The following is a 26,916-nucleotide window of genomic DNA, read 5'->3' on the forward strand; positions in this document are numbered from 1 at the left end:
TGACCACGCAATTGTCAGTTAAAGCAACACAGTGCCGAATCTCAAAAAAGTGCTATAAAAATGCATTGATTACTATAAAAATGCCACTGGCAGGGAAGGGGTTAATACTATGGGGCGAGGAAGGGGTTAATTATGTTCCCTGAGTGTGTTCTAACTCAAGGGGGGTTGGGACTGACGTGGGGAAATGACAGATCGCTGTTCATACATTGTATGAACAGACGATAAGTCATTTCTCCCCCTGACAGGACCGGGAGCTGTGTGTTTACTCACACAGCTCCCAGTTCTCGCTCTGTAACGAGCGATCGCAGATGCCCGGCGGTGATCGCGCCCGCCAGGCACGCGCGTCGGTGTCAGGGGCGAGCGGAGGGAACGGCGAGATGATGTAGATCTACGTCATCTCGCCCAGCAGAGCCGACCTGCCGCTGTATAACTGCAGCGGCTGGTCGGCAAGCAGTTAACCTGCATAATGGTCCGGGTCTTAAGTGGTTAAAGGGAAACTATGTTTCCATGTCATTAAAGAGGAGTTTCAGTCTGTAATTTTTATTTATTTTTTTAAGTTAGCAGCTACAAATACTGTAGCTGCTGACTTTTAATATAAGGACTGTCCAGGGATCCTGCAATGTTTGTCAATCGGCGTTGGGTGCAGGCGCCGGCATCTGTAGTAAGAGAAACCGGAAGTAAAGTCCTGAGGCTTCACAGCCTGTGTCCTATTACACATGCTCAAGTCGCGCTGCACTTTCGGAATAGTCCTGCCATCTTCTGGGATGTCTGTGGGTCCCAGAAGGCAGCGGGGTGGAAGAGGAGGGGCCGGAAATTACGTAGATCACTGTGCAGAAATCCTACCAAGTGGGAGCAGGTACCTGTCAAAACCAGGAACCCCCACCCCCCAAAAAAAAATGCCAAATGTGGCAGTGGAGGGAGGGTGCGAACAAGCAGAGCTTCCCCTTTTAGGTGGAGCTCCACTTTAACCTTATCAATTAAGATCTATGTCATTAACTTTATCAATATTTTAATGTGCTAATCACTTTAAACTATAAAATACAGTAATTATAGAATGTTATGACTATGCAATAACGACTGTTACCCAGATTTCATCTTTTTGCCTAATAACACTTTTTTTATTATGGCTTATAGCATGGCTCTTACAGAAGTACAGTTGGGAATGACTTCAAGAAAGTATGTGATGACTAGAGAGCAGTGAGAAATAACGACACAGCATGTAAAGAGATTCTTGCATGATACAGGACACTTTGTCCTGAGTGTTCTGAAGCACAAAGCCGCACAAGCGAGGAAGAGAACTAATTATCTGCAGTCAGTACAGATTAGAGTAGCTTTCCATCTTCATTGAATTTACATTCTTTTCTCATTTTTACCACTGCTTCATTCAATGCATAACTAACTAAATTCTGAATATGCGTGTTAGAAATGTTATATATAACACTCATTTAATTAGGGCCCAATGTTTATGGGTCACATGATTTTACATAGGAACTTGCTGGCAGCAATATAAAATCTTGTCTGTAAGAGAGCATCCTTGGTTGCTCAGACATAAGCAGCCCCTGCCTCCTAATATTCTTGGTTGCTAGGTTGCAGTTAGCGGGTCCCGCTGTCAAAACTCAATGTACTGTGGAGTGTGGGGGGTTTCCTCCATCCACCTTGCTTGTGTGAATGGAGGAATCTGTTTTTTTGTTTGTTTTGTTTTTTTATCATTCAGCCTACTGGCTGAATGCAAAAAAAGTTAACCATATATGACAAGCTTAAAGCGGGGGTTCACCCTATAAAAATTCTAGCATAAAATTCGGCATAGTAGCGCGAGCTACCGTATGCCTGTCTTAATTTTTTTATCCCCGTACTCACTATTATATCGTACATAGAAGATTCCGACTGCCCACGGGGAATGGGCGTTCCAATCCAGACGGAAGGTGATTGACGGCCGGCTCTGGCGCGTCACGCTTCTCCGGAAATAGCCGAAATAGGCTTGGCTCTTCACGGCGCCTGCGCATAGTCTGTGCGCAGGCTCCGTGAAGAGCCGAGACCTACTACGGCTGTCTTCGGGGAGCGTGACGTGCCAGAGCCGGCCGTCAATCACCATCCCTCTTGAAAGGAACGCCCATTCCCCGCGGGCAGTCGAAATCTTCTATGTACGATATAACAGTGAGTACGGGGATAAAAAAATTAAGACAGGCATACTGTAGCTCGCGCTACTATGCCGAATTTAATGCAAAAAAGTTGTTCTGCAGGGTGAAACACCGCTTTAAGTCTGCTGCTTATTGGACTGTTGAAAAACGATTTCTAGTATTTTTTACAGTCATTACCCAATTTCACCAGCAGGGGACACTGCAGATAAAACATGCAAGTACAGTTCCTGGACACAATCATATTAGGTCTGTGGGGAACCGAAAAAAAAACATAAGCGACTTCCAGCACAACTGGAAATCCCCAATAATAATGTAAAAAAGTTCTGAAAATGAAAGTTTGTTATCCAGACATAATTTTTAAAGAAACAATGTCCTTCACCTGCTACCTCAAGCAAAACTGTGCATATTATTTCCCTGTTGGAAATCCCCCAGCTTCAGTCAAATTGTTTCTATTTGATATTTTTAAGTCTCAAGGTTTTGCTGTAATATCTCACTTCAGAGCAGCTCATCTAAATTCTGAGAAGAGCAGAGTAGGAAAAAAAATGTTGTGATCTAAAAATCACTGTCTGCCTTGTGTTGTCAGAAACGGCTGCTCATGTCAGTTAAGATGCATATTCTGAGGATTTTCTCTGACAGTCTGTTCATTTAGTGTCCAGTGTATTAAACAGCCTCAGCCCATGTAAATATACTTTGAATTGATAAAATGAGGATACAGTTCTTTAGGTCAGTTATCATTATAGTAAAAAAGACACCGGGAACAAAAACCTGGAAGCAGGTATCCCCAACATACTTTTCCCCCTGTGCAGTTCTGTGCTCCCTATCTCACTACTCCATACCTACCAGAGCTATTATCCAGGAAACTTCACCTTCTTTCTGCATCTATAGGCCGGACTGAGAATGATGCAGATTCCATGCTGGTGTCTTGTCGATCTAGTTCCCCTATTGATAAGGTGCCTTGCTTGACTTCACAGGGGCAGACTAGGCCCACGGAAATCTCCGAACCTCGGGCGGCATCCAGGCGCATTCCTTAACATATGCGTGGATTGGAGGATGTTAAAAAAAGAGGCCACTTACAGCAAATTCCATGTCGCCCTGGACCTCAGGTTTGGTGATTTTCGTCGGCTCGGATTGCGCCTGCGCAGTCAAGAGGGGAACCATATCGACAGGAGGAACCATATCGGCAGATCACCTGCACTCAAGGCTCCATCCATCCTGGCACCAAGTGTTTACTGTACATTACACTGTACATAGGCTATGGCCTAGTTAGAACACAGAAGGCTATAAAAACCTCCCAGATACTGAGCTGACATACACAAGGTCCAAGTGTGCCCTGCAGACAGACGGGGACAATGTGCATCATGTAATACAGCTCATCCATCTAGCCTGTTTTAGACCTTTGAGAAAACTGCTGCTTCTCCTCAATGTGTGTAAAGCTTTCAATACATTGTCCTGGCAAAACATGCATTTTGTCCTCTGAAAATTGGGTTTTGGTGATGATTTTATAGCAATTCTGTTCCTGCATATCCGCTTTAATAAGATAAGTTGCAAATGTTTTCCTGTAATCCAGAGTACCTGAGAGGGGGATGCCCTTTAACCCTGATCCTTTTTATTTTAGCCCTGAAGCCTTTTGCAGTGACAATTCAGAGAGAGACATCAACCTGGGCCCCTGAAAATTCAAATACTCACTATAAGACCCTGTTGTACACAGACAATATTCTGTTAAACAATACTTCTCCCCACATCACCTTACTCAACTTATTTATGACTCTTTTGGATTTTAAAGCAATATTGGGACTCAGGGTCAATCAAACAAAAAAGATTTAAACAAAATCCTCCATTTCTCTATCTAATTCAAACAAACTATTATTTCACTTGGCCTACAAAACATCTCTGTGTATTTATATATCCCTCTACTTTGACTCACTATAGAAAGGGAATTACCCATCCCTCTATAAGGAACTCTTAAGTGTCCTAACCACCTAGAACTCCTTACCATATCGTGGTTTGACAGAATGAGTACCATTTGGATGTCTTACCTCCCAAAATTGCTTTATTATTTCAAGGTTCTACCAATTCCCATACAAAGTCACATCCTAAAATGAATGGCATTCACCTAGGTCAAGAATAGCTGCCCACATTCTCTATTGTCACAAACTGACTGACAGTCTAAAACTGGATAAACACTATACAATTTTCTGTAGATTTTTTTCCTTCCGATTCACCAAAACCATATAATACGAGGTCAAGCCTTAAGAGTTTCAATTTGTATGCAATTAGGCAGGCCCTTGCACTACATGGTTTTAGTAAATCAGACAACAAAAGTTGTATAGTGTGTATATATATATATATATATATATATATATATATATATATATCTGATGGACCGTTTTCATCAGACGATCCCATTGGTGAAAAAACATAGAACCTGTTTTAAAATTATCTGATGGTTAAAAAAACGATAGAAAAAAACGATCGTCTGTGGGGAAATCCATTGGTTAAATGCTCAGAATCAAGTCGACGCATGCTCAGAAGCATTGAACTTCATTTTTCTCAGCACGTTGTTGTGTTTTACGTCACCGCGTTCTGACACGATCGTTTTTTTAACTGATGGTGTGTAGGCAAGACTGATGAAAGTCAGCTTCATCGGATATCTGATGAAAAAATCCATCAGACCGTTTTCATCGGATGAACCGATCGTGTGTACAGGGCATTCATGTCTACAATTTGGGAAGATACTATACAGCATCGCAGATAACACCTTCTAGAGTGCTCCTACCTTAATAACATGTGTAATCCACCAATGACCATCTAGAATTTGATTTAAATTCCCCACATGAAGAACCCTACTTTGCAACAATTCCCAAAACCAAGTAACTCAATCAAATATTCCAGTAATCCTATTTCATCTCACAGTGGGTCTAATATATTTATTAAAATGGCCCTTGCATCCCCAGCTCTAAATTTTCATGTATGCGTAAATTGGAGAATGGCCCTGGGGGAATCCCGGGACATAGCTGATTGGGATAAAATGCTCTGCAAAAACTTTTAGCTCAAGAAAATTTACATAGTACTATTTTGTTGGTATATGACCCCTGATTGAGTAACCAAATTTACTCCAGATGCCTCCCCATTCTCACTATTTTACTTATGCGGATGTAGGAAATAATGCATGCTCTGCAATGAACGAGGACAGTGTCTGAAAATACAATAACTCTTGATATGAAAATACAATTTAGCCAGATCTGTCCCATAATCTTGCTCTCTCCTGTTAAGTCTTGTTAAATAGGCCAACTTCTGATCTCACGGAACATGGAGGAAAACTTGTAACTTTCCTTTTTCTAGTCACTTGTCAGACCATTGCAAAAGCTTGGAAGCAGCCAACCCTAAATTTCATGATGATTAGCACTATGATCCATTGGAAGCAGATGTCTATCTTAAACAATACTCACTGTAAATTTCGTAAATTAGGGTATATTACATACCCATACATATTTTACATTCCTTATATATACGGCAGAACTGCACCTTTAAAAAAATATATATAGGAAATAAATCTTTGTGAATTCATTTATTATAAACTTTAATAGGCAATATTTGTTTAAATTGTACATTTAATATACACTGAATGAAACATAATGCATTTACAAATTATAGTGTAATGAAAGATATATCTTGCATTAATTGCTGAACAGCTGACAAGCCTGCATTTCCTTAGTAAGCAGTGTTCAAACTTTAAAGGGAAACTCCACACCTTCCTACAACAAAAATGAAAAATAAAATTGTTCCCAAATGCTCATACTTTATTGTTATTCGTTCAGACTTTAACAGACTTCAGAATTTAACGTTTTGATTAATTATACAAATCTATCTGCAATTTTCTCAGGTTTTGTAATTATGTGGGTGTAGCTCAACTTAAAAAAATATTTTCTGTGCACGGATTTCATTTTGTAGCCAATGTGGGCTGCCTGGCAGGTATTGGCACTTAGAGGCTGGTTAACATAATTGCAGCAGCTATTTTTCCTGCTGACAAAGAAAGCATAAGAATTAGATATACAGGGGTGGACAAATAGCAAAGGAAAAACATGAAACAAGATTTTAAGTTTAAAATGTCTAAACCCAAATTACAAACCTAGTTGTAAGGGTGAGTATAGTAGTAGGTCGATTGCCAATTAGCAGTAAGTATAAGCTAAAAAAAAATTAGCAAAATTCTGTATTGTGTCAAACGGAACAGTCTCAAAACAAAAGCATGAGGCCTCGTACACACGACCGAGTTTCTTGGCAAAAACCAGCAAGAAACTTGCTGGGAGATATTTTTTTGCAGAGGAAACTGTCGAGAAGCTCGACGAGCCAAAAAGAGAGCATGTTCTCTATTTCCTTGACGGGAATGGAGAAAATTGGCTTGTCGAGATCCTCGACAGCCTAACAAGGAACTCGACGAGCAAAACGATGTGTTTCGCCCGTCGAGTTCCTCGGTCGTGTGTACGAGACCTTAGACAAACATGGACGCTCCATATAGAAAAGAGGTTATAAGTCCGTGGACAGAGACACTTAGTAGTATGTTGTAAACTTTGCAAAGCTGCAATCTATTGCAGTGTTTTCATTTTGGAAATTGTATTTATCCGAGGTCAGAGCCCGTTTTGCAAAGATTTTATTAGGAATTTTGACACAGAAACACAATTTAAAAAAAGCTGAGGTACATAAGGAAATTAATATTAAGTAATGATAATGACAAAATAAAATGCAGCATTTTACCACAACGCTGAAGAAGGTAGCAATGAAAAAAAAATTCTAATCCTAGATATGGCTGGCTAGTTTTAGATATCAAGGAAATTGCAGTAGGGCTGAAATTCGCAAGCAGATCCACACCACATGTATGAAGAGCCTATCCCAGACTGGCATCTATCATCTGCATCAACAGTTGGGTAAAGAGTAGAACTTTTTGTGGGGGTACATCCTGTGCAGAAACTTGGGTTATATAAATCTATCCCTAGAAGATCTTATTGGGGACATATAGCTGTAAATCTCTGTCCCAGTCATCATCCACCAAGTTAAGGATATCGTACTTTCATTTACCTTAAAAAAGACAAAAGAGGTATTGTAACTGGATAATCTGAGATAGAGAGAGGAAATAGTTTTACCAGTCAGTTTAATAATTAGAAATTTCTCACTTCTTCCAGAGGCCAGAGTTATTGGTATTAGAAACGTGGCATAAATTGCAAGTCTCAGTTGAAGAAATCTGGAAAACATTCAGTTTGGTAATTGGAGTGGGTATTTGTACGTGTTAAAATCTAGCAAAAAGCCCCCTTGCGTGCCATGTTGAAAGGTCTTATTAAAAATTCTGGCCCAGATGTGGGCTTCAGGTGCAGACTAAAGATACAGGAGGGGAAGGTAGGTACAGGTGTGTAAGCTATGACGGAAGGACTGTTATCTGATAATGTTCCTATATTCCAGTATAATAATGCCCTTATAAACTTGATGGTTAACATCTTACTTGACTGTTATTTTCACAACCATCCAAAATTACTCAGAACCTGTTAGGCAGCATTCCAAGGTGAACAGACGCTGTTTTAAAGTCATCGTCTTTGATATTACTATATTAGTAATTTTCCATTATTTTGTCAACCTCTCTTATGTCAAAGGTAGAAAAGGTAGAAAAGTTGCATTGGGACTTCAAAGCTTTTTAGTTTTCGATTTACTTATGACTCTCTTTCTTCTCCAAAAATTAAACAATGTTGATTAAGGTGATTGTTCATTTGATGCAATCCCATCAGACAACAAACAGAAAAACCACCCATGCTTGACAACGTTTTTTTTACTGTAAAGGCAAAATTTACCATCTGTTACATTGTTTAGCCAGTTCAGGGAGAACGCACCTATTTCAGCATGAACCTATATGTATATGGTTTTCCTCGCTGATATACAGGTACAGACAATAATACCATTTGAACGGTCTACTGTACAGTTTGGTTTTTTACTTTGAACCATGTATTTCATGAACCTTTCATTTGAAAGATTTCCAGCTTTAATGTAACTTTATACGATTCAGCCTTACATCTACATAACTATACCATGAAAACATGCACTTGTTTTATGATGTACCACTTTGAGAATACTGTATGATATTATGATTATTATTATTATTATGTTGTTATAATATTACCACTATGATAATGCTGCTTAAAACATTGGGGCACATATATAAATGGACAAATTAGCAGCAACAGCTTATTAAAAGAAATGCATATTTTTTTTTGAATTAGCATATAAAAGTGATCCACTGATCTAAAAATCTTAGCAATGTTTCTATGTATATTATAGCTTTGTAATTATAAATTACATGGAGGTAGCCATATTTTGCCAGTTACATATTCAGCTTTGCTTCCTGCTCTACATTGATACACATTGGTTGTGTCTTTCTGCTTCTTCTGCTTCTTCTCATAGTGCAAAGCAGTAGTTGGCCATACATGTGGCAATTCAGTAAAGTGATCAAACTTTTGTTTTTATATTTTGTATAAATCGCAAAGCAATGGAAGACTTACAATGGTGGTTTCAATCAACTGCATGGAGATGAGTTTCACACGTAAAAATCGTGCTCGTTTGTGAACAAACACGATTTTTATGTGTGAAACGCATCAACTTTTTCATCTTTGAAAGCTTGTCTGACTTATGACAATAAAGAATTTTTCTACTGCATCTTTTTGGATTCGAGTGTATTCATTTTTTGCCTGTGGCGGTTTGTGCGCCCTTGTTTGTTTTCTAATAGATTTGTGCCCCTTAAATCCTTTCCACACCTTGACCAGGTGATCCTCTGTCTGCACCCCTACTGGCCCCTCTCCTGCATTTTCCTCTTCCATAGATTTTTTGCCACACATATCCAGGCATTGTGGGAGGTGAGTTGCAACACTACAGGCCAAAATATTGAAATAAATATTTGTATGTATCCATTGTGGCTCAATAGGAATATTGTGGCATTCTCTGTAAACTTTCCAATCCTTCATCACAATGACAAAAACAATACAATAAAAATGTACTTTCCAGGCCTTTGTAGGACCCAGCATTAAGACAAGTCCAAACTGTTAGGCCCCGTACACACGACCGAGTTTCTCGGCAGAATTCAGCCAGAAACTCGATCGGAGCTGGATTCTGCCGAGAAACTCGGTCGTGTGTACACTTGTGTGTTCTCTATTTCCTCGTTGTTCAATGAGGAAAGTCGGCCCGCCGAGATCCTCGGCGGCTTCAACACTGAACTCGACGAGGAACTCGATGTGTTTGGCACGTCGAGTTCCTCGGACGTGTGTACGGGGCCTTAGGAGTATGGTCAGCATTTGGGATCTCGTCTACCATTGTCATCCTTGGCAACATCATCGGTAATATCACTGGGCGCAGTATTCAACAGTCTTCATTGGGCCAATAGGAAGGTTGTTGTTCCTCAACCTGTAAATATGGTCCACTAGGATAAAGAAAGGTTGATAGATTGGCTTGCTGCTAGTCTGTCAATTACTCAGTTTCTGAGATTTTAAGTGTTTAGCCTGCAACAACCCGGTCCAACAAACAAAAAAACAAAAAAAATAGGAACCTTTGTATATTTATATATTTAAGCAATGCAGAGGACATTTAAAGGTTTATTGCCTTTGAGTCCATGCTGGCTTTTAGTGCCTCTGCGCTTGCTCTTTGTATTTTCTTCTCATCAACTTTATATTGGTTCCCAATTGACTTTTCCTTTATTGATCACTTTCTGTCTTGTCTATTTTTCTTTTTATTAGTGGTGAACACCTTGGTTAATTTACAATCTGGTCTGCCAGCTTCTTCTGCTGTCTCACTTGTCCACTAAGCATAATAAGATATAATGCCTACATAGCTCTTTCATGGCAGGAAATATGATTTTCTCTGCTGTAGTTCAGTAACACATACGCTCTTGTGCTGTGGTATTCTGCATATTAACTTGCGTTTTGGTAATCCAGATGATTAATTTGAACAGCTGCCTATCACACCAAAATTCATCAAAAAAGGTGCATGTAGCATTTTTGAAAGCACACCACAATGCACATCTCACTGCAATGCACATTCGTTGGTAAGTTGCTTTGAGGTGCCATTCGGAATGAATACAGAGCAGCTGCATTTTGTGTTTGTATCTTTATATCTGCCTGGAATTCTGCATTGGGAAACAACATTATTCTTCTTCTTTTTCTTTTAAATGACTAATGGCCAGCTGCCATCACTATTGTCAACTTATATTATCAACATTGCATTTATGATATATGCAGGTCAGTATAGAGGTTGGGCTTACTGATTATTTTTCTGTAAAAGTTAGAAACTAAGCAATGGTGAATTCACCATATGCTTACAAAGCCTTCCACCATACAGTAAATGAGTTTGATTTTGGAATCTTTCCAGAATATACTTACAAATGATGACTTCACATATAAATCCTGATTTGCAGTTCTTAAAAACATGCTTTTCGTTTGAGTTGCTAATGCAAGAAAAAATTATACCAACATAAATTATACCAACATTTTTTCTACCGACTGTGCAGTTTTCATTGCATCGGTACTTTGCTTTATTTGTTTAATCAAATGGCACATAATAAGTGTTACTAAAGGCTATTTTTTAAAATAACAAACATGTTATATTTACCTGCTCTTCCTCTTCAGTGTCTGTCCCTATAGCAAGCCACTTGCTATGAAGGCAGACGTGTAGGATCCTGAGTCAGGCTGTGTGTGTTTGTAGAAAACCATCCCTCCTCACTGGATTTGATTGACAACAGAAGCCTTCAAGTCCAGTAAGAAGAGAGCAGCAATGTTGCTACCATTGCACAGCGCTGGATTGGGTTCAGGCTCAAGTAAGTGTTTAGGGGGGCTGGGAGAGAGCTAATCTTGGAAGTTGTTTTACCTTAAAGTGGATGTAAACCCACTCTCATCCTTTCTAAACTACTGCCATAGTACTGATCTATAAGGATATACATGCCTCCTGCATGTATTCTTACCGGTCAAATGTTTCCCCTCTGTCTGTAATAAGAACTGAAAGCTGCAGATTCTGTGGGTGGATCTGTTGTCTGGAGCTCTGTGGGTGGAGTCGTGATGTCAGTAGACTCCCCGCCCTCCTCTACACTCCCCTTGTCAAAATGCATTTTTTCCTATGTATTCCTTACACTAAATTCTGCTATGATCACTACCATCCAGTCAAAATCCAATAAAGTAACCACATGACTTCAGAAAAGGAGTGGGGGTGGGAATTAAAAAATAATGCCTGTCTGAAGCTAGTGCATGAGATATGCAAATAACCTGTCACTTACAGCAAGGGGGCGGAACGGACCAAGGTTTTTCTCTGTAAGTCCGTTTTATTTCACTGAACAATAAAAGACAATTGCTCAGAGCTGGATTAACTCTGTGTGGCAAGACTGGGCACACATGATAGGAAATCTTATACTGTACATTGTGACATCAAAGAAATAAAATAAAATTTTCGGGTTTGCATCCACTTTAATGCGGAGAATGCATGAAAGCGGAGTGCCACCCAAAAGTGGAACTTCCGCTCATCTTATTCCTCCCCCCCTCCGGTGCCACAATTGGCCCCTTTTGGGGGGAGGGGGGACAGGATACCTGTCTTTGAGGCCCCGTACTCACGACCAAACATGTCTGCTGAAACTTGTCCGTGGACCAGTTTCAGCGGACATGTTCGATCGTGTGTAGGCAGTAACGGACAGGATTCCAGCAAACATTCGTCGGCCAGACCGTTTCCCAACGAACAACTGTTTCCTGGTCTTGCTTTAAAACAGTCTGCTGGAATCGTGTCCGTCAGACATGTTCGGTCGTCTGTACACAAAAGCAGCGTACAAAAACCCCGCGCATGCTCAGTCCAAATGAGGAGACGGGAGCGCTCGTTCAGGTAAAACTCGCGTTTGTTTGGTATATGGCACATTCGTCATTAGAAACCTTTTATTCTAGCAGGAGAACAATGTCTTAAAAAGGCGCACTAAACCACAGTTTCTTGCCTCGTTTTATTAATTCTTCTCTTGCTAGAATAACCCCGTTCTCTTGCTGATGCAATTTCAATTGAGTTGTCCCATACTGAAATGTCACATTTCTTGCTTGTGATGTAATCCTTTAAAAAGGTTTTCTAGGCCAGACGTGTGTTTTTGTTGGTGGTCCTCCATAATTTTTTTTTGTCATTTTTGTAAAGGAATGTGCATCTTTTTATTTTTTTTTGGTGTTTCTAGTTATGTCACCATTTTCTTCAATTTTTTTTTACATGTTTATTTTTTTTTGAGATAATTTTTTTTTTTTTTTGGGTTTCATTTGAGAATATTGAACCATGTTGGCACACCAAATGTCCCCCCCCCCCCAAGGAGTGTGTCCTTTGTAAATGACCCATTGTATATTTATTAAAGGTTTGCTGCCTAATAATCCCCACAGTATAACAAACAATAGACATGTTTTCAAATGAAAGCAAAAAGCCTTTTATTTTGGCAAATGTCATCACAAAAAATAAACAGAACGGCAGCACTAGAATAGATAGCAAACTATATGCAAACTTGCATTTCCAACATGGTGAAGGATAAACTACCAAGCCTCAGGAGGCAAACCCAAAAATATGAAGCAGCAGCACAGAAACAAAGGAACCCAAACTGTGGTAGTCCAAACAATATGTCCTTTATGTGGAAGGAAATGGAAGGCAGAGAATCAACGTTTCCTCCTCTTTCCAGCCTTCCCTCCAGGCAGCCTTCCAGCGGATCTTACACGGGCTCTTGCAGGTGGGGTCGATGTGGCAGCAGGAGGATGGTGTTCCGCAAGCCGGGCCGGGTCACATAGCCCAGTGTCTGGGGTCAGCAGGCCCTTCTGCATCCACCAAAGGACCTGGTTCATCAGGGCCTTTGCCAGTCTTCTCTGGTCCTCCTCCCCTTCATTCAAATCGTGTGCCAAGGAGGCACTGAAGGCCTCTGTGGGGTTGAGGGGGGCCCTCATGATGGCGCTTGCCTCCTGTATCATGCGGAGGCTTGCCTCCTCCACAGGCCTCAACTGCCTCCTTCGGCCTGATGGCCTCACCTGGGGGGGAGAAGACTGGCTGGTGGTGCTTCTCCTGGCCGGGGGGACCTGCTGCAGGCCACTGGGCCCAGCCTCCTCCTGGCTGCCACTGACCCCGGCCTCCTCCTGGCTGCCACTGACCCCGGCCTCCTCCTGGCTGACAGACACGTGAGGATCTGCCACCTCCTGGCTGATCTCTTCTTCCTGTGTGCAAAAAAAAGGACATTTTTTACAATTTCGCTAAATAAAACCACACTCATTTTCATGTTTTTCGTTTAGTATTTTCTGTTCATTATTACTTGAATAGACTCTACTTCTGACCCCTGCAGTTGTCATCCCTGACACCTATTTGTCTGTACACCTTTTTTTGTGCTTTTTCCCAGCTTGGCTTTTCTTTTACAATATCAAATCATTAATCCACCAATAATTATTTAGGTCAGAAATATAGAGGAAACTACTATACCTCCTCATCGAAGGGTGGCAGATCTGCATCTCTGTCAGCCAGGCCCTCTTCCTCCGACTCTGCAGGGCTGTGATCATCTGGGGAATGTCCGCTGGAAGGTAGCGTGGAGGAAAGGTTGGAAGCAAGACTAGACATCGTTTTCCTGCCCTCCATTTCGTCCCGCAAAAAAGCCATCTGTTTGTAATACCACAGTTTGGGTTCCTTTGCTTGTGTTGCTGCTGCTCCCGATTTTTTGCTTTTATTAGCTTTGTATGCTCTTCTGTATGTGCTTCTCAGGTTGGCAAGTTTATCCTTCACCATGTTGGCAGTGCATCCTGGCACCCATGTTTGCATATAGTTTGCTAGCTCCTCTAGTGCTGCCGCTCGTACATCTTTATTACAATATAAAGAGTGTTTTGAATTCCACAGGATGGGCGTGTCCTGAAATTTCTCTAGTAACGCCTCTATAGCTTCCTTAGTTTGTAGGAGGTCCATTTCCCGTTGTGAATTTTGATATTTCTTTTTGAGTCTAGATTCGCAAAACATAAACCAAAGAAAAATAGATATTAAAAAGGATCAGCGTTGACCTTGATATAATATGTGTCTTCAAATTTATTACCTATATCTAATTACAAACACAGTCTCTCTTGTTTAAACAATGATTGGCAGCTCGGCCGCATTGGTTGTACCAAACATTGATTTGCTAGATGCAGAGCCATTGTTAACATTGCAGTAACTATTTTTAATATAGAAAAATAAACAATGATTACAAATGACAGTATTCATCTAGGCACTCTTTCATGTGTAGATCTCATGCCCCTGACAATGGATGACATAAAAGACACTTCCTAATGACCTCTGTACAACCAACACTTGAACAATACTTTGCCTGATCTGAATACACCATTCAAAAACTTGTCAATGAGGTACAGCATTGTTCACATCTCTATTTTGTGAGGTGTCCAAAAGCATTTGGACACCAAAATAACATTGTGGTACCCCATAGACAGAATAGCTTAAAAAGGGTGCAACCAACAGCCCAAACCCCCATCCCATGGGTCTACATTTTCTAGGCCTCTGCTGATCCTATTTTTAATTTCCTTACCTTCCTGTCTCTCGCTCCTCGTTTCTCACGCTCGCCTAATTACCGCGTAAGATGCGTAATCACGGCGTGCACCTTTTAAACACTCCGCGTATTTATTAAACCCCGCCCTCATCACCTTTGCTAGGCCCCTAATCAATGTGTTTAGGAAATATGGCGTTAACTGTGTATGTTCTGGATGCGCTCGAAGATTCTCCGCGTAACCTACGTAAACACGTTGTTTGCATTCTCTACACTCTGCGTATGTATTAAACGCCGCCCTCGTCTCCGCCCATGGCGTAACAATTCCTCTTTTCCCCGCCCATAATCTCTGTGGGAAAGGAAAGATGGCGATGTCACACGAGCGGGCACGATGCTCTCATGCCACAAGTGAAGGGACAGAGGCAGGGACGTCCCGATCCAGGCAAAGAAGATACAAAGCCACTAATATGCGGTTCCAGGAAATGGTGGAGTTAGTTTCCATCATGCGGAGGAAGGACTATGATGGTGAATTAGGGCCATACAAGACCCCTAACCGCCGAAAGGCACATATTATGGACAAGGTGGCGAGGAGAATGCAGAGAATGTTTGGGATCACCAGGTCCAAGGAACAGCTGAGGAAACGCTGGTCAGACTTAAAATTGAGGGAGCCACATCAGATGAAGAAGATGCTTAAAATTCTGCGTAAAAGTAAGTAAATATATTTTGGGGTTGGGGGGGGGGGTTGATAGTCTGCAAGAATGTGTTGCCATGTATATTTCACCATCTGCCTCCTTGGCCTGCTTGTAATTTTAAATACATGTTGTCATTTATTTTTTATGACATAAATACCTACATATTTACAAATAGTGTTCTTAGTAAACCACGTAACATCACCTAGTTTCTCAGGAAGGCTCGGTTATTCCAGGAACAACACACCTGGACATGGCTCACTGGCCAAAAACTTTGTTTGTAAACATTGTGTAAAAGCTAGTTATAAAAAATAGAATTAGGAGAATGGGAAAGGCAAACAGGATTCATTCTAAAAACAGTGGTAATAAAGCAGATGTTTTCACATCTGCAATGCAGAGCACCTGTGTCTCCCCAAATCAAATTTGGGTTTTGGTAGGGTCTCCCAGAAATACAGTTTAGGGGGGACATCCATGTGTGTCACTTTGCTAAAAAGGGGCAGGATCAGAGCTTGCCATAGAAGTCATTCAAAAATGTAGGTTTGGTGAAAGATAAAAGTAAATAAATGAAAGCCTCTTCTAAGCAATGTGTGCGATTTCTGCTCTCCAATATCTGTGTGCTGATGAGTATACATTTTTTTTGTTGTTATTTAAGGGGAAAGAAGTCGCCAGCATTTGAAGGAGGCAGAGAGGGCCAGACAAGGCCAAAATCTTCCATCTCGCCATGTGGAGGAGGAGGAGGATGTGGAAGGAGAAGAGGATGTGGAAGGAGAAGAGGATGTGGAAGGAGAAGAGGATGTGGAAGGAGAGGAGGAAGGAAGAAAGGAGGAAGGAAGAGAGGAGGAAGAAGTAATTTTGGACTTAGAATTTATAGCAGATGAAGGGCAAGTGGCGGAAGAACAATTTGGCGAATTGAAAGAAGGTGGATTGATGGATGAAGGAGGAGTCGAAGATGATGGGGAAGTGGTGGAAGAAGGAGGAGTGATAGAAGATGATGGGGAGGTGGTGGAAGAAGGAGGAGTGATAGAAGATGTCGAAGAGGTGGAAAGGAGAAGCCCATCAGGTCAGTGTCACCCTAGCTTGATTTTAAAAAACATATGTAGATAGGCCTCATCAAATCTAAAATTTTTGAATGCCCATTTTTTTTTTTTTTAGGGGAGGAGGATGGTGTGGCAATATTTTCACGTGCAAGTGCTGCTATAATTATTCAACAGGTAATGGAGTGCAGCACTGAAATGCACAATATGTGTGAAAGGATGGTTGTCATGGAACAGAATGTAACAAATGTCCTTTTGGAATGCAGCACGGAAATGGACAATATGCGGCAAAGAATGATGGTCATCGAAGCAAATTTTAAAAATATTATTGACATGATGGGCCGTGTCAAAGACTGAAACACCCCCCGCCCATCCCCCGCCCCCACAACCATTTTTACTGTTTTAATAATGAATACGCCAAAATTTGAAGATACACACACAGTGTGCCAACATGTGCTATCTGCCATCACAGAATATCTAGTGTCTGTGCTTTGTGGGTCCAACCCCCTCCTCCATCCTCAAGTAGTTGAGAGGAAGGGTTTGCTCCCACAAAACACAGACATTGATCACCCATGATGTCAGATAGCACATGTGGCCATTTGTCTGTTGAACCAATGACATTTGGCGAGTTTGCACGGAATGTGTGTATCTTCAAATTTTGGCGTGTTCCAGTGTGAAAGCACACCATGACTGACTGCTGTTGTGAATTCTTATATTTTTATAAGTTTTAAGTTCTTTTGTTTGTCCATTTTCTACATTTTTGGATACTATAAAGTTTAGACCATAAAGAATAAACACCAAAAAAAAGGAAATATATATATATATATAGAATTATAAATCTCTATAATCACTTAATTTAGTGAAGTCGAGATTTGACTCCTAAATCTCCCCAACAAATATTCGTATTTAAAAACACACAAAAAAATGGAAAAAAAATATACAACTAAAAAAAAAAAAAAAAAAAAAAAATTTATTATATATTTGGAAAACAATCTAAAAATAGAATTTTCAGATTTCAAAATGTATAAATATTTTTACGAAATGTTTTGGATTTTCGTGAAAAAAATTTAACAAATAAGAAATATAGGTTTTTGGGCCGAAAAAATATGCCGAGAACAAAAAATACAAAGGCGGGAAACACCCCACCAAAAATATTCTATATATATATATATATATATATATATGTAAACAATAAATCGAACTAAATTTGATAAACAAAACTGTGAACTTGTTCAAAAATGTATATTCTTGATAATATTTTTTGTTTAATTACCTGAAAAAAATATACACAAAGTCCAAAAAATATTGTAGACTCCTAAGTACAAAAGCAGGGAGTAATGAAAAAAATATAAAATAATTTTTGTGGTCATGAACAAGCAAAAATTAAAACACTTGACCTCAAAATTTTAAAATGGAGTTGCTTCTTATTTCTAGACTCAATACCCTGTTTGTAGATGAGTGAATACTGTGCAAATGTGGTTATTTACTAAAAGTGGAGAAATCAATTATGCACTAAAATTGCAGAAGTTAGTTAGAGAACCAGGAAGACAGATAAAAAGAGAAAAAGCATTAATGACAAACAACTGTATAAAGTCCAATGGTCTAATTATTTATTAGTTGTGAGAATATTCCTTTCTTTGGGGGCCGAATTAGAAAGAAATATGATCTGGCATAGCAATGGCCCCCCGACCCATGAAGTACTCAACATATTTGTCGCGTACCTCACGAGCTGATTGGGGGGCCAAGCCAGCGCGACCAGTGTCCAGCCCGGGAAGGGGATCTGAGGGTAGTCTTGCCTCAGAACCGATGTCGGGTAGGTACGTCTGGGAGTGCCTGCGTAAAAAGTTGTGCAAAATGCAGCAGGCAAATACAACGGTGTCCAATTTATATTCCGCCAGATGTATCGATGTCCTGAACAGGCGGAACTGGTTGGTGAGTATCCCAAAGGCATTCTCGACTACCCTCCGAGCCCTGGCCAACCGAAAATTAAACACACTCCTCTCTGAGGTGAGGGTCCTCTGGGGAAAAGGCCGCATGAGGTGAGGACCAAGCCCGAAAGCCTCGTCCGCTAGGAACACAAACGGAAGTCCTTCCACATTCTCTTCATCTGGTGGCAATGCCAGACCACCAGCTTGGAGACGATCATAGAAATCAGTCCGTGCGAACACTCCCCCATCAGACATCCGGCCATTCTTCCCCACGTCCACATATAGAAACTCATACTGTGCCGACACCACCGCCATCAACACAATACTATGATAACCCTTGTAATTATAATAGTAGGACCCCGAGTGGGGTGGGGGCACAATGCGGACGTGTTTCCCATCTATTGCTCCACCGCAGTTTGGAAAATCCCACCGCTGGGCAAATTGGGAAGCCACAGACTGCCATTCCTGTGGTGTGGAGGGTAGCTGTGGGGACAAACAAAAAAAGAGATTTAGTACTTTGGCACATAAACATAGCAAACATAATCCTACAAGCATCCTTGTGAAACTTCACAGTCTTAAAATTGCATTTGAAAAATGTGCAGGGAGAATTTGGGGAATGAAATATATAGGGCCACTTAATTAAGAGACTCCACAGCCCTCTGATGGGGACTAAAAAAGTTTGAAGGGGGGGGGGGACACAAAAACCAATAAGTCGTGTTTGAAAAAATGGCAAGGTGTGTTTGTCCCTAGGATAGCATGCTGGACAGGTTAATATTGGGTAAGGGACAAATATGAAGGTAGGCCAAGAATAAAACATGTTAAAGCTTATATCAACATGCATAGGGAGAAAAGGGAACGTTAGTTAAACACACAGCATATCTGGGAAATTAAAAATAAAGTTAGTTGGCCACATTATTACAGCCAGGAAACTTACCTTAATATACTCCTCATGCAGAACTTTGATGATGGTAGCACACGTGTCCGGTATGATGACCCCAAGCGCCTGCGGAGAGATGCCTGTCGAGAACTTGAGGTCCTGCAGGCTCCTCCCAGTCGCCAGGTACCGCAACGTGGCAATAAGCCTCTGCTCGGCCGTGATGGCTTGGCGCATCACAGTGTCCTGCCTCGTGATATAGGGGGACAGAAGATCCAGCAGACTGTTGAATACGGGGTCCGTCATGCGGAGAAAATTCCTAAAGTCATTAGGATTATTCTCCTGGATTTCCCTAAGCAGAGGCATATGTGAGAACTGGTCACGCTGGCGCAACCAATTCTTGGTCCAGAAACGCCTCCGCCCCCTGTTTCTGGCCAAAGTACTGGAATAATGAACATATCCAGCAGCCATCCCATAAACAGCACCAACTCGCGAAAATTGACGCTGCTGCTCCATCATGGCTTCAAACCGGCCGGCTGGTCAGTCAAGAACACACTCAAACAGAAAGCACTCGCAAATCCAGCACTACCTGCGACGAACGCGTGACAAACAGATACGAGCGCACAGGATGCAACTGCAAAAGCAGAAACAACCTGCTAGCCTATAGCCGAATGACAACTACGTTACCGCAAGCACACGCACTGAACCCGTGAATACACGCTGTCAAAGCCTGGAGACCGAGAAGCGCGAATCAGCTCTAACCAAACCTTCACTAACACGAGCAAACCCGTAACTAGCAAAAGAGGAACAGAGGGCGGCGCCATTAAGTTTGGTCTTCCCCTTTATAGTGACGTCGTACGTGGTTTACGTGCACGCGTTCCGGTACGACGGTAAATTGGTCCGCTGGTGTGTACAAGCCAGCGGAACCAAACAAAAATCAGCCTTGTACGCCGGAAACTGTCCGGCAGACAGTTTTCAGCGCACAGATCCGGTCGTGAGTACAAGGCCTGACAGGTAATCCTTTCCCACTTCCGGGAGTCTGTGCCACGGACCTGTGACATCACCACGGGGCTCCCTCCTCCACCCCCGGGAGAGGAGCGGGGGCCTCGCGCATGCGCAGTAGGGTTCCTGGCGTGAAGCCGAAAGGTTACACAGTTCCCATACCCGCAATGGCGGTGGCAACACCCAACAGCTGATGGAAACATTGCTGGACTCCAGGACAGGTAAGTGTCCTATTATTAAAAGCCAACAGCTGCAGTATGTGTTTTATTTTTGGTGGAATACCGCTTTAAGGCATTCGTGTCAAATAAATGATCCTGTGAAATATTTCTAATTTTCAAGAAAGAAAAGATAGCGTTTCAAATATTTATAAAAGTTGTAAGGTTTTTTAGGTTTTTAGACATTCTCAAATGTGTCATAAGCAAATTTTTCCTAAATGTAACCTTGTATTTCCTGGAAATATCCCCCAGTTTAATACAGAAAATTTTAGACAAGACAGATGATGATGATAGAAAACCTAAGTGAGAGGTAGTTCTGACCTTGACAATGTTTGAATGTGTGTGTTCAGGCTGCGGAAATTTTCAAAGCAATTTGCAAATTGTTTAAAAAGGACACTTGTTAAAATTAAGTCCTACAGGATTTATGCTTTCTATCACATGTAGTTAGGAAAATAGCAAAGTATATCTTATAGGCATCAACACCAAAAGGTAATTTAATGAACGCATCCACTTAGGTGATAGTTCATTAAAACCTGCAAGAAATATATCCTCATTTATTCTTTTTTGCAGTCTTTGTGTCAAGCTTTATTTGTTAAGGGATGTTTTTGCACATGAGTACCTTGCTTAGTTGGCTGTACTATCTTAAAGAATATGCTTAGTATTGTTTGGTCAATACCAACGTTTGCTGGACAGGCACAGACACATTTAAAATACACTTATTGGAACTATTTTACCGCTAATGTATTTCTTAAAGTGTATTTCCACTTTTGCTGTCAAATTTCAGAAAACGCTAATGTTTGCTTTATGTTCTAGTTCACACAGCATGTCTCATTTTTTACTTTAATATTTCTTAAAATTTTGATTCTGGGGAGTAGCTGTCGTGTCTGACTGCAGTGTTTTTTTGAACAATGTTAGAGTGAGCCTGTCCCAAGTCTGTCCTCATTAACATACAATTCAAGAAGCCCAGCCTCTTTAACTCTTTGTTAGGGCAGACAGTGTTCAAATCTAGTTACAATTGATAATGAAGACCTGCCTGCACAGTACAGACAGGGTTAATTATGGCAAACACATATGCCTAGCCCTCTCATAAACAAATAACTACTTAGCATGTTTTGATTGTTGGAGGGTCCAGAATAGAGCATCTAAAAAAATAAGTTGCATTGTTTAATTTTTTTATTTATTTTAAAGAATGGGGACATGTAACAAATATAAAGCAGGTGTTACCCCAAATTAGCTACAATAGTGGAAATACACTTTAACACTTTCATGGCCAGCCCTGGCATCCCTTTGATAGGGTCTGTACACCTGGGAGGGTGGGAAGAATCCGCAATCTTCTGACAACAGTCCTACTGGCTCCTGATTATTAGTAGGAACCAAGGGCTGTCTTTGACAGCTTGTTCACTGTGCACTCAATCTCCCTATCAACACTAAACAGTGTGGATGTGAGAGTCTCCTCTGGTGGCTGTTGTATTTAGACAGCCACAGCAGCTATGGTTGTCTGAATACCTAAACAGTGTCTGCATCCGCTTAGATGATACATCTGATAGGATGCAGTCACTCTTTGGCCGTTCATTTTCCATAAAACTCCTCTGAATTTAAAGCTGGCTTTAGTGGAGCTGGGTGATGCCAAATTTCATCAGGAGCCGTGTATGGCCAGCTTCTGATAGAATGCAGTCACTGTTTGGCTGGTAATTTTCCATCCTGCTCCTCAGAGTTTGAAGCTGGCTTTGGTGAAGCTGGGTGATGCCAAATTTCATCAGGAGTCGTGTATGGCCAGCTTCTGATAGAATGCAGTCACTGTTTGGCTGGTAATTTTCCATCCAGCTCCTCAGAGTTTGAAGCTGGCTTTGGTGAAGCTGGGTAATGTCAAATTTCATCAGGAGCCGTGTATGGCCCGCTTCTGATAGAATGCAGTCACTGTTTGGCTGGTAATTTTCCATCCAGCTCCTCAGAGTTTGAAGCTGGCTTTGGTGGAGCTGGGTAATGTCAAATTTCACCAGGAGCTGTGTATGGCCAGCTTCTGATAGAATGCAGTCACTGTTTGGCTGGTAATTTTCCATCCAGCTCCTCAGAGTTTGAAGCTGGCTTTGGTGGAGCTGGGTAATGTCAAATTTCATCAGGAGCCGTGTATGGCCAGCTTCTGATAGAATGCAGTCACTGTTTGGCTGGTAATTTTCCATCCAGCTCCTCAGAGTTTGAAGCTGGCTTTGGTGGAGCTGGGTAATGTCAAATTTCATCAGGAGCTGTGTATGGCCAGCTTCTGATAGAATGCAGTCACTGTTTGGCTGGTAATTTTCCATCCAGCTCCTCAGAGTTTGAAGCTGGCTTTGGTGGAGCTGGGTGATGTCAAATTTCATCAGGAGCTGTGTATGGCCAGCTTCTGATAGAATGCAGTCACTGTTCGGCCGGTAATTTTCCATCCAGCTCCTCAGAGTTTGAAGCTGGTTTTGGTGGAGCTGGGTGATGTCAAATTTAATCAGGAGCCGTGTATGGCCAACTTCTTATAGAATGCAGTCACTGTTCAGCCAGTAATTTTCCATCCAGTTCCTCTGAGTTTGAAGCTGGCTTTGGTGGAGCTGGGTGATGCCAAATGTCATCAGGAGCCGTGTATGGCCAGCTTCTGATAGAATGCAGTCACTGTTTGGCCGGTAATTTTCCATCCAGCTCCTCAGAGTTTGAAGCTGGTTTTGGTTGAGCTGATGCCGATAGGGCCAACCATGGCTGAAATTTCAGCAGGAGCTGTGTATGGCCAGCTTAAAAATTTTAGCTAGCTAAACAAATACATAAATAATGTATATTAATTAACAATACCTTCTTAGCTATGTTTGTGCCTTTATTATGATACTGTATATACAGTATTTTCAAGTTAAATGCTTTAATAGGGTAATGATATGCCTCTTGTAGAACCATGCTCATTTTGAATGAATGTCATATGACATTAATTTGAATTCATTTTTTAATGAACGTCATTAAAAAAGTTCAGCTGTTAAGTCTGGACGCAATACAAACATTACTATTTTCACATGGAAACTGTATTTTGTTTTTCCAGCACTTGAAGTTACAAAATGAGAGGAACTCCATGTTGCATGCGTGTGTGATGTTCTCTTTTGTTTAGTTTGGTGTTACCTCTAAACATTACAAGTGATACTTCCTTCCTGGCTAGAACATTCAAGTGTGAGAATTGTTCCTAGGAGTGAATTGGAAGCATCAGCAATGTCAGTAGTCAGAATAGCTGGTGATTTCTGTATAAAGGATGAACATGACAACGCTGGGTGCCTTATTATACATTGTATTCTTTAATCTGTGTGCACCTGCTTCAATATAGATGTCCATATACACGTTGCTGCAAAGACAATGCTCTCCACATGTTTGGGAATGTTTGGGTGTTATGATAATATTGAACCCTAGTCCCTGAAGCATACCGTTCTGAGGTATGAGCAGTAAATGATATACGCCATTGAGAGATATTACCTTTAATGTTATTTTAAGTCATTCTTTCATATGCCGCTTTGTTTTACCAGTAATATAGGTGTGGCGTAGTTTCCTTTAATAGGATGTGTCCTTGAGGTATGAACGTGTTTTATCCACTTTAAACTGCTTCCTCGTTAAACCTAGTTGTAGCTGGTAGCTTATAGTTGTTTGGGTTGTATATTGTGTTATCCAGAGTTTTGTGGCAGCTATCTGATAACAGTCGTTATGTCCATGCAAGAAATATAAATTAGGAATTATCCTTACCTGTCTGCTGTATGTTTATGGAAAGCAGCGTTCCGTGAGGAAGAACATAAACATGATTGCTTTGTGGATGTTCTGGGGTCTGTTCAAGGTAGGTTGTATTGTCCTGTATTTGCCACTCATTGAGCTACACTCTACAGCTTAAACCTGTCATCTCTGGGTTCTATTTAATATTCTGAATTGACTTGTTCCAGCTGTATTTATATAATACTATTAAAATAATGGCAGGTGTTATATCTGCAGACTGAAATCATCAAATGCTGTATTGTCCATTGCACATTAGCTGCTATGCTGTTACAGCGTTTTGGTTATTTTGCTGATTCTTTGCGACAAGCTGGGGAAGTAACAAAGCTTTTTTGCACCATTATAATGTGTACCATGTGAACAAATCAGATAGACCTATTTCAGGTTGAAAAATATAAACTGGAACAGATCCGCGCCTAATTAACAAATGTATCGCAGCAGTTTTCAATATCAAAAACTGTCAAAGATCGCTACTAGATTGAAACTGGTGTATGGGATGTGAACTATCTGCCAGTGACGTGGCAGATAGCTCACAGGCCTATGTCTATGTGGTAACACACTATGTGAACAAAGCCTGCATACAGTCAGGGGAAGCTCATTTCAGCACTTAAAGTGATTGTAAAGTCTAGTTTAAAAAAAGATAAACATGTTATACTTACCTGCTCTGTGCAGTGGTTTTGCACGGGGCAGCCCAGATCCTCCTCTTCTCAGGTCCCTGGTTGGCACTCCTGACCCCTCCCTCCTGTCGAGTGCCCCCACAGCACCCAAGGGAGGCACCCGAGCCAAGCCGCAGCTCTGTGTGTCCATTCAGACATGTGGCTGCCGTTCGGCCCCGCCCCATCTCTCTCTTGATTGGCTTATTGACTTTGATTGACAGCAGCGGGAGCCAATTACACTGCTGCTGTGTCTCAGCCAATCAGGTGGTGAGCCCTGGACGGCCAAGGCACTCGTGCACATCGTTGGACAGAGATGGGGCTCAGGTAAGTATTAGTGGGTGCTGGGGCGGCTGCTGCACACAGAAGGCTTTTTTTATATCTTAATGCATAGAATGCATTAAAATAAAATAAAAAACTTCTGTCTTTACAACTGCTTTAAAGAATATGTTACCCCAACATTTCATATTTCTTATATGTGCCCGCTGTACCATGTGCATATGTGAATAAGTAATCTGTTCTCTTTGTATCCATTCCTTTTTGTGAAATCCCTGGTATTCCTGCCAGCCCCCCATCCCCTGATTTCCTAATTTTAGCAGCGCTTTAGCGCTTTTCGGGTGCTAGCGGGGTGCTTTTAACCCCAAAGAAGAGGTTTAAAAACACCTGTGTTGCAGCACTTCAGAAGCACTGCCCATTCATTGCAATGGGCAGGGGGGTTTTGGGAGCGTTGTATACAGTGCCCCCAAACCGCCCCACAGATGCTGCTTGCAGGACTTTTTCTAACGTCCCGCAAGCGCACTGCCCCAGTGTGAAAGCACTCAGGCTTTCACATTCGGGCGGCATAGGAGGCAGTTTTCAGGCCTCAAACTACAGAGCTGCTTCTAACTCATAGGCCCCGTACACACGACCGAGTTTCTCGGCAGAATTCAGCCAGAAACTCGGTCGGAGCCGTATTCTGCCGAGAAACCCGGCCGTGTCTACACTTTCGGCCGAGGAAGCCGACGAGGACCTCGGCGAGGAAATAGAGAACATGTTCTCTATTTCCTCGTTGTTCAATGGGAAATTTCGGCTCGCCGAGATCCTCGGCGGCTTCACAAGGAACTCGACGGGCAAAACGATGTGTTTTGCCCGTCGAGTTCCTCGGACGTGTGTACGGGGCCTGACAGCTGGCTGCCCCCCCATCCCAGTGCTCCTTATTGTGATCTACACCAGTGCTCATGGACATTTTATCCTGAACTCTCACTCATGTGCATTTTATTACATACATATAACCACTATTATTTACTGACTCTTTCCTTATATCATCTATATTCCTTGTATGAACCTAATGTTGACTACCTGCAGAGTCTCCTCTACAGCACTCAACAGATATATACTTTATTCTTTGAAAAGTGAAGCTTCACCTCATTTACTAAGCTCTGGAGATACCCCCTTGCAGTGTAACTGCACTTTCAAAGTTTGCCTATAGTACATCAACCCATATTGTCTCCTTTTCTGTGCATGGAAGGGAAACAATATGTGCCCTCAAAAGTGAATTCTGACTTTCTTTTTCACTGTAGATGGACATCATAATCAATGCACGCAGCATGATCTTTTAAATACATTTCTATTGGGTGCATAACACAAGATCAGCTTGCCAAAGAACTGGTTTGAAGTTTATTAACATAGCTAATAGCTAATCCAACATCAAAGGTGACCAATACCTAAGAGGCGGAGGTTTTTTGTAACATGAACCTGAAGTGGAGAACATTTTTTAAACAAACATGTCTGCTAGACTTTAAGAACATAAGGAACTAATTTCTTTCTAATTTGATACAATAAATATCTTTACAGCTCTTCCGGAGCCCCCAAACTATTTAATCTTCTGGGATATGAGAAAGGAACCATACCACCTCCCCCCTTACACAATGCATTGCCCATTGAAAATCTCGAAACATAAGAGTCAGAGTTTGGGTGTGGCTATGATTATGCAAATCCTGACTTTCAGAAAGCAACAACAGTGCATTCTGGATCATTATTGTTCCTGATAATGGCAGAGAACCGTTTGCAAACCTGCCAGTCTCTTGTAGGGCATGTCTGGTTGTTTAGCCACATTGGTAGA

General features: G+C 41.4%; 1 protein-coding gene across 4 annotated transcripts in view; it reads left to right on the forward strand.

Moving 5' to 3' along the window:
• PALM2AKAP2 (PALM2 and AKAP2 fusion) overlaps positions 1-26,916 on the forward strand; it is a 451,866-nt gene that overhangs the window by 322,914 nt on the left and 102,036 nt on the right. Inside the window, exon 1 of one of the 4 annotated variants that reach the window (XM_040361143.1) lies at positions 23,675-24,229. The exons of the other annotated variants lie outside the window; for them this stretch is intronic. Within the exon in view, the coding sequence (XP_040217077.1) occupies positions 24,194-24,229 (36 nt within the window). The 5' untranslated portion in view covers positions 23,675-24,193. Of the gene's footprint in view, positions 1-23,674; positions 24,230-26,916 lie in introns of those variants that run through there. 4 annotated transcript variants of the gene reach the window in all.

Source organism: Rana temporaria, chromosome 1 (genome assembly GCF_905171775.1).
Source record: "Rana temporaria chromosome 1, aRanTem1.1, whole genome shotgun sequence".
NCBI classification, from domain to species: Eukaryota; Metazoa; Chordata; class Amphibia; order Anura; family Ranidae; genus Rana; species Rana temporaria.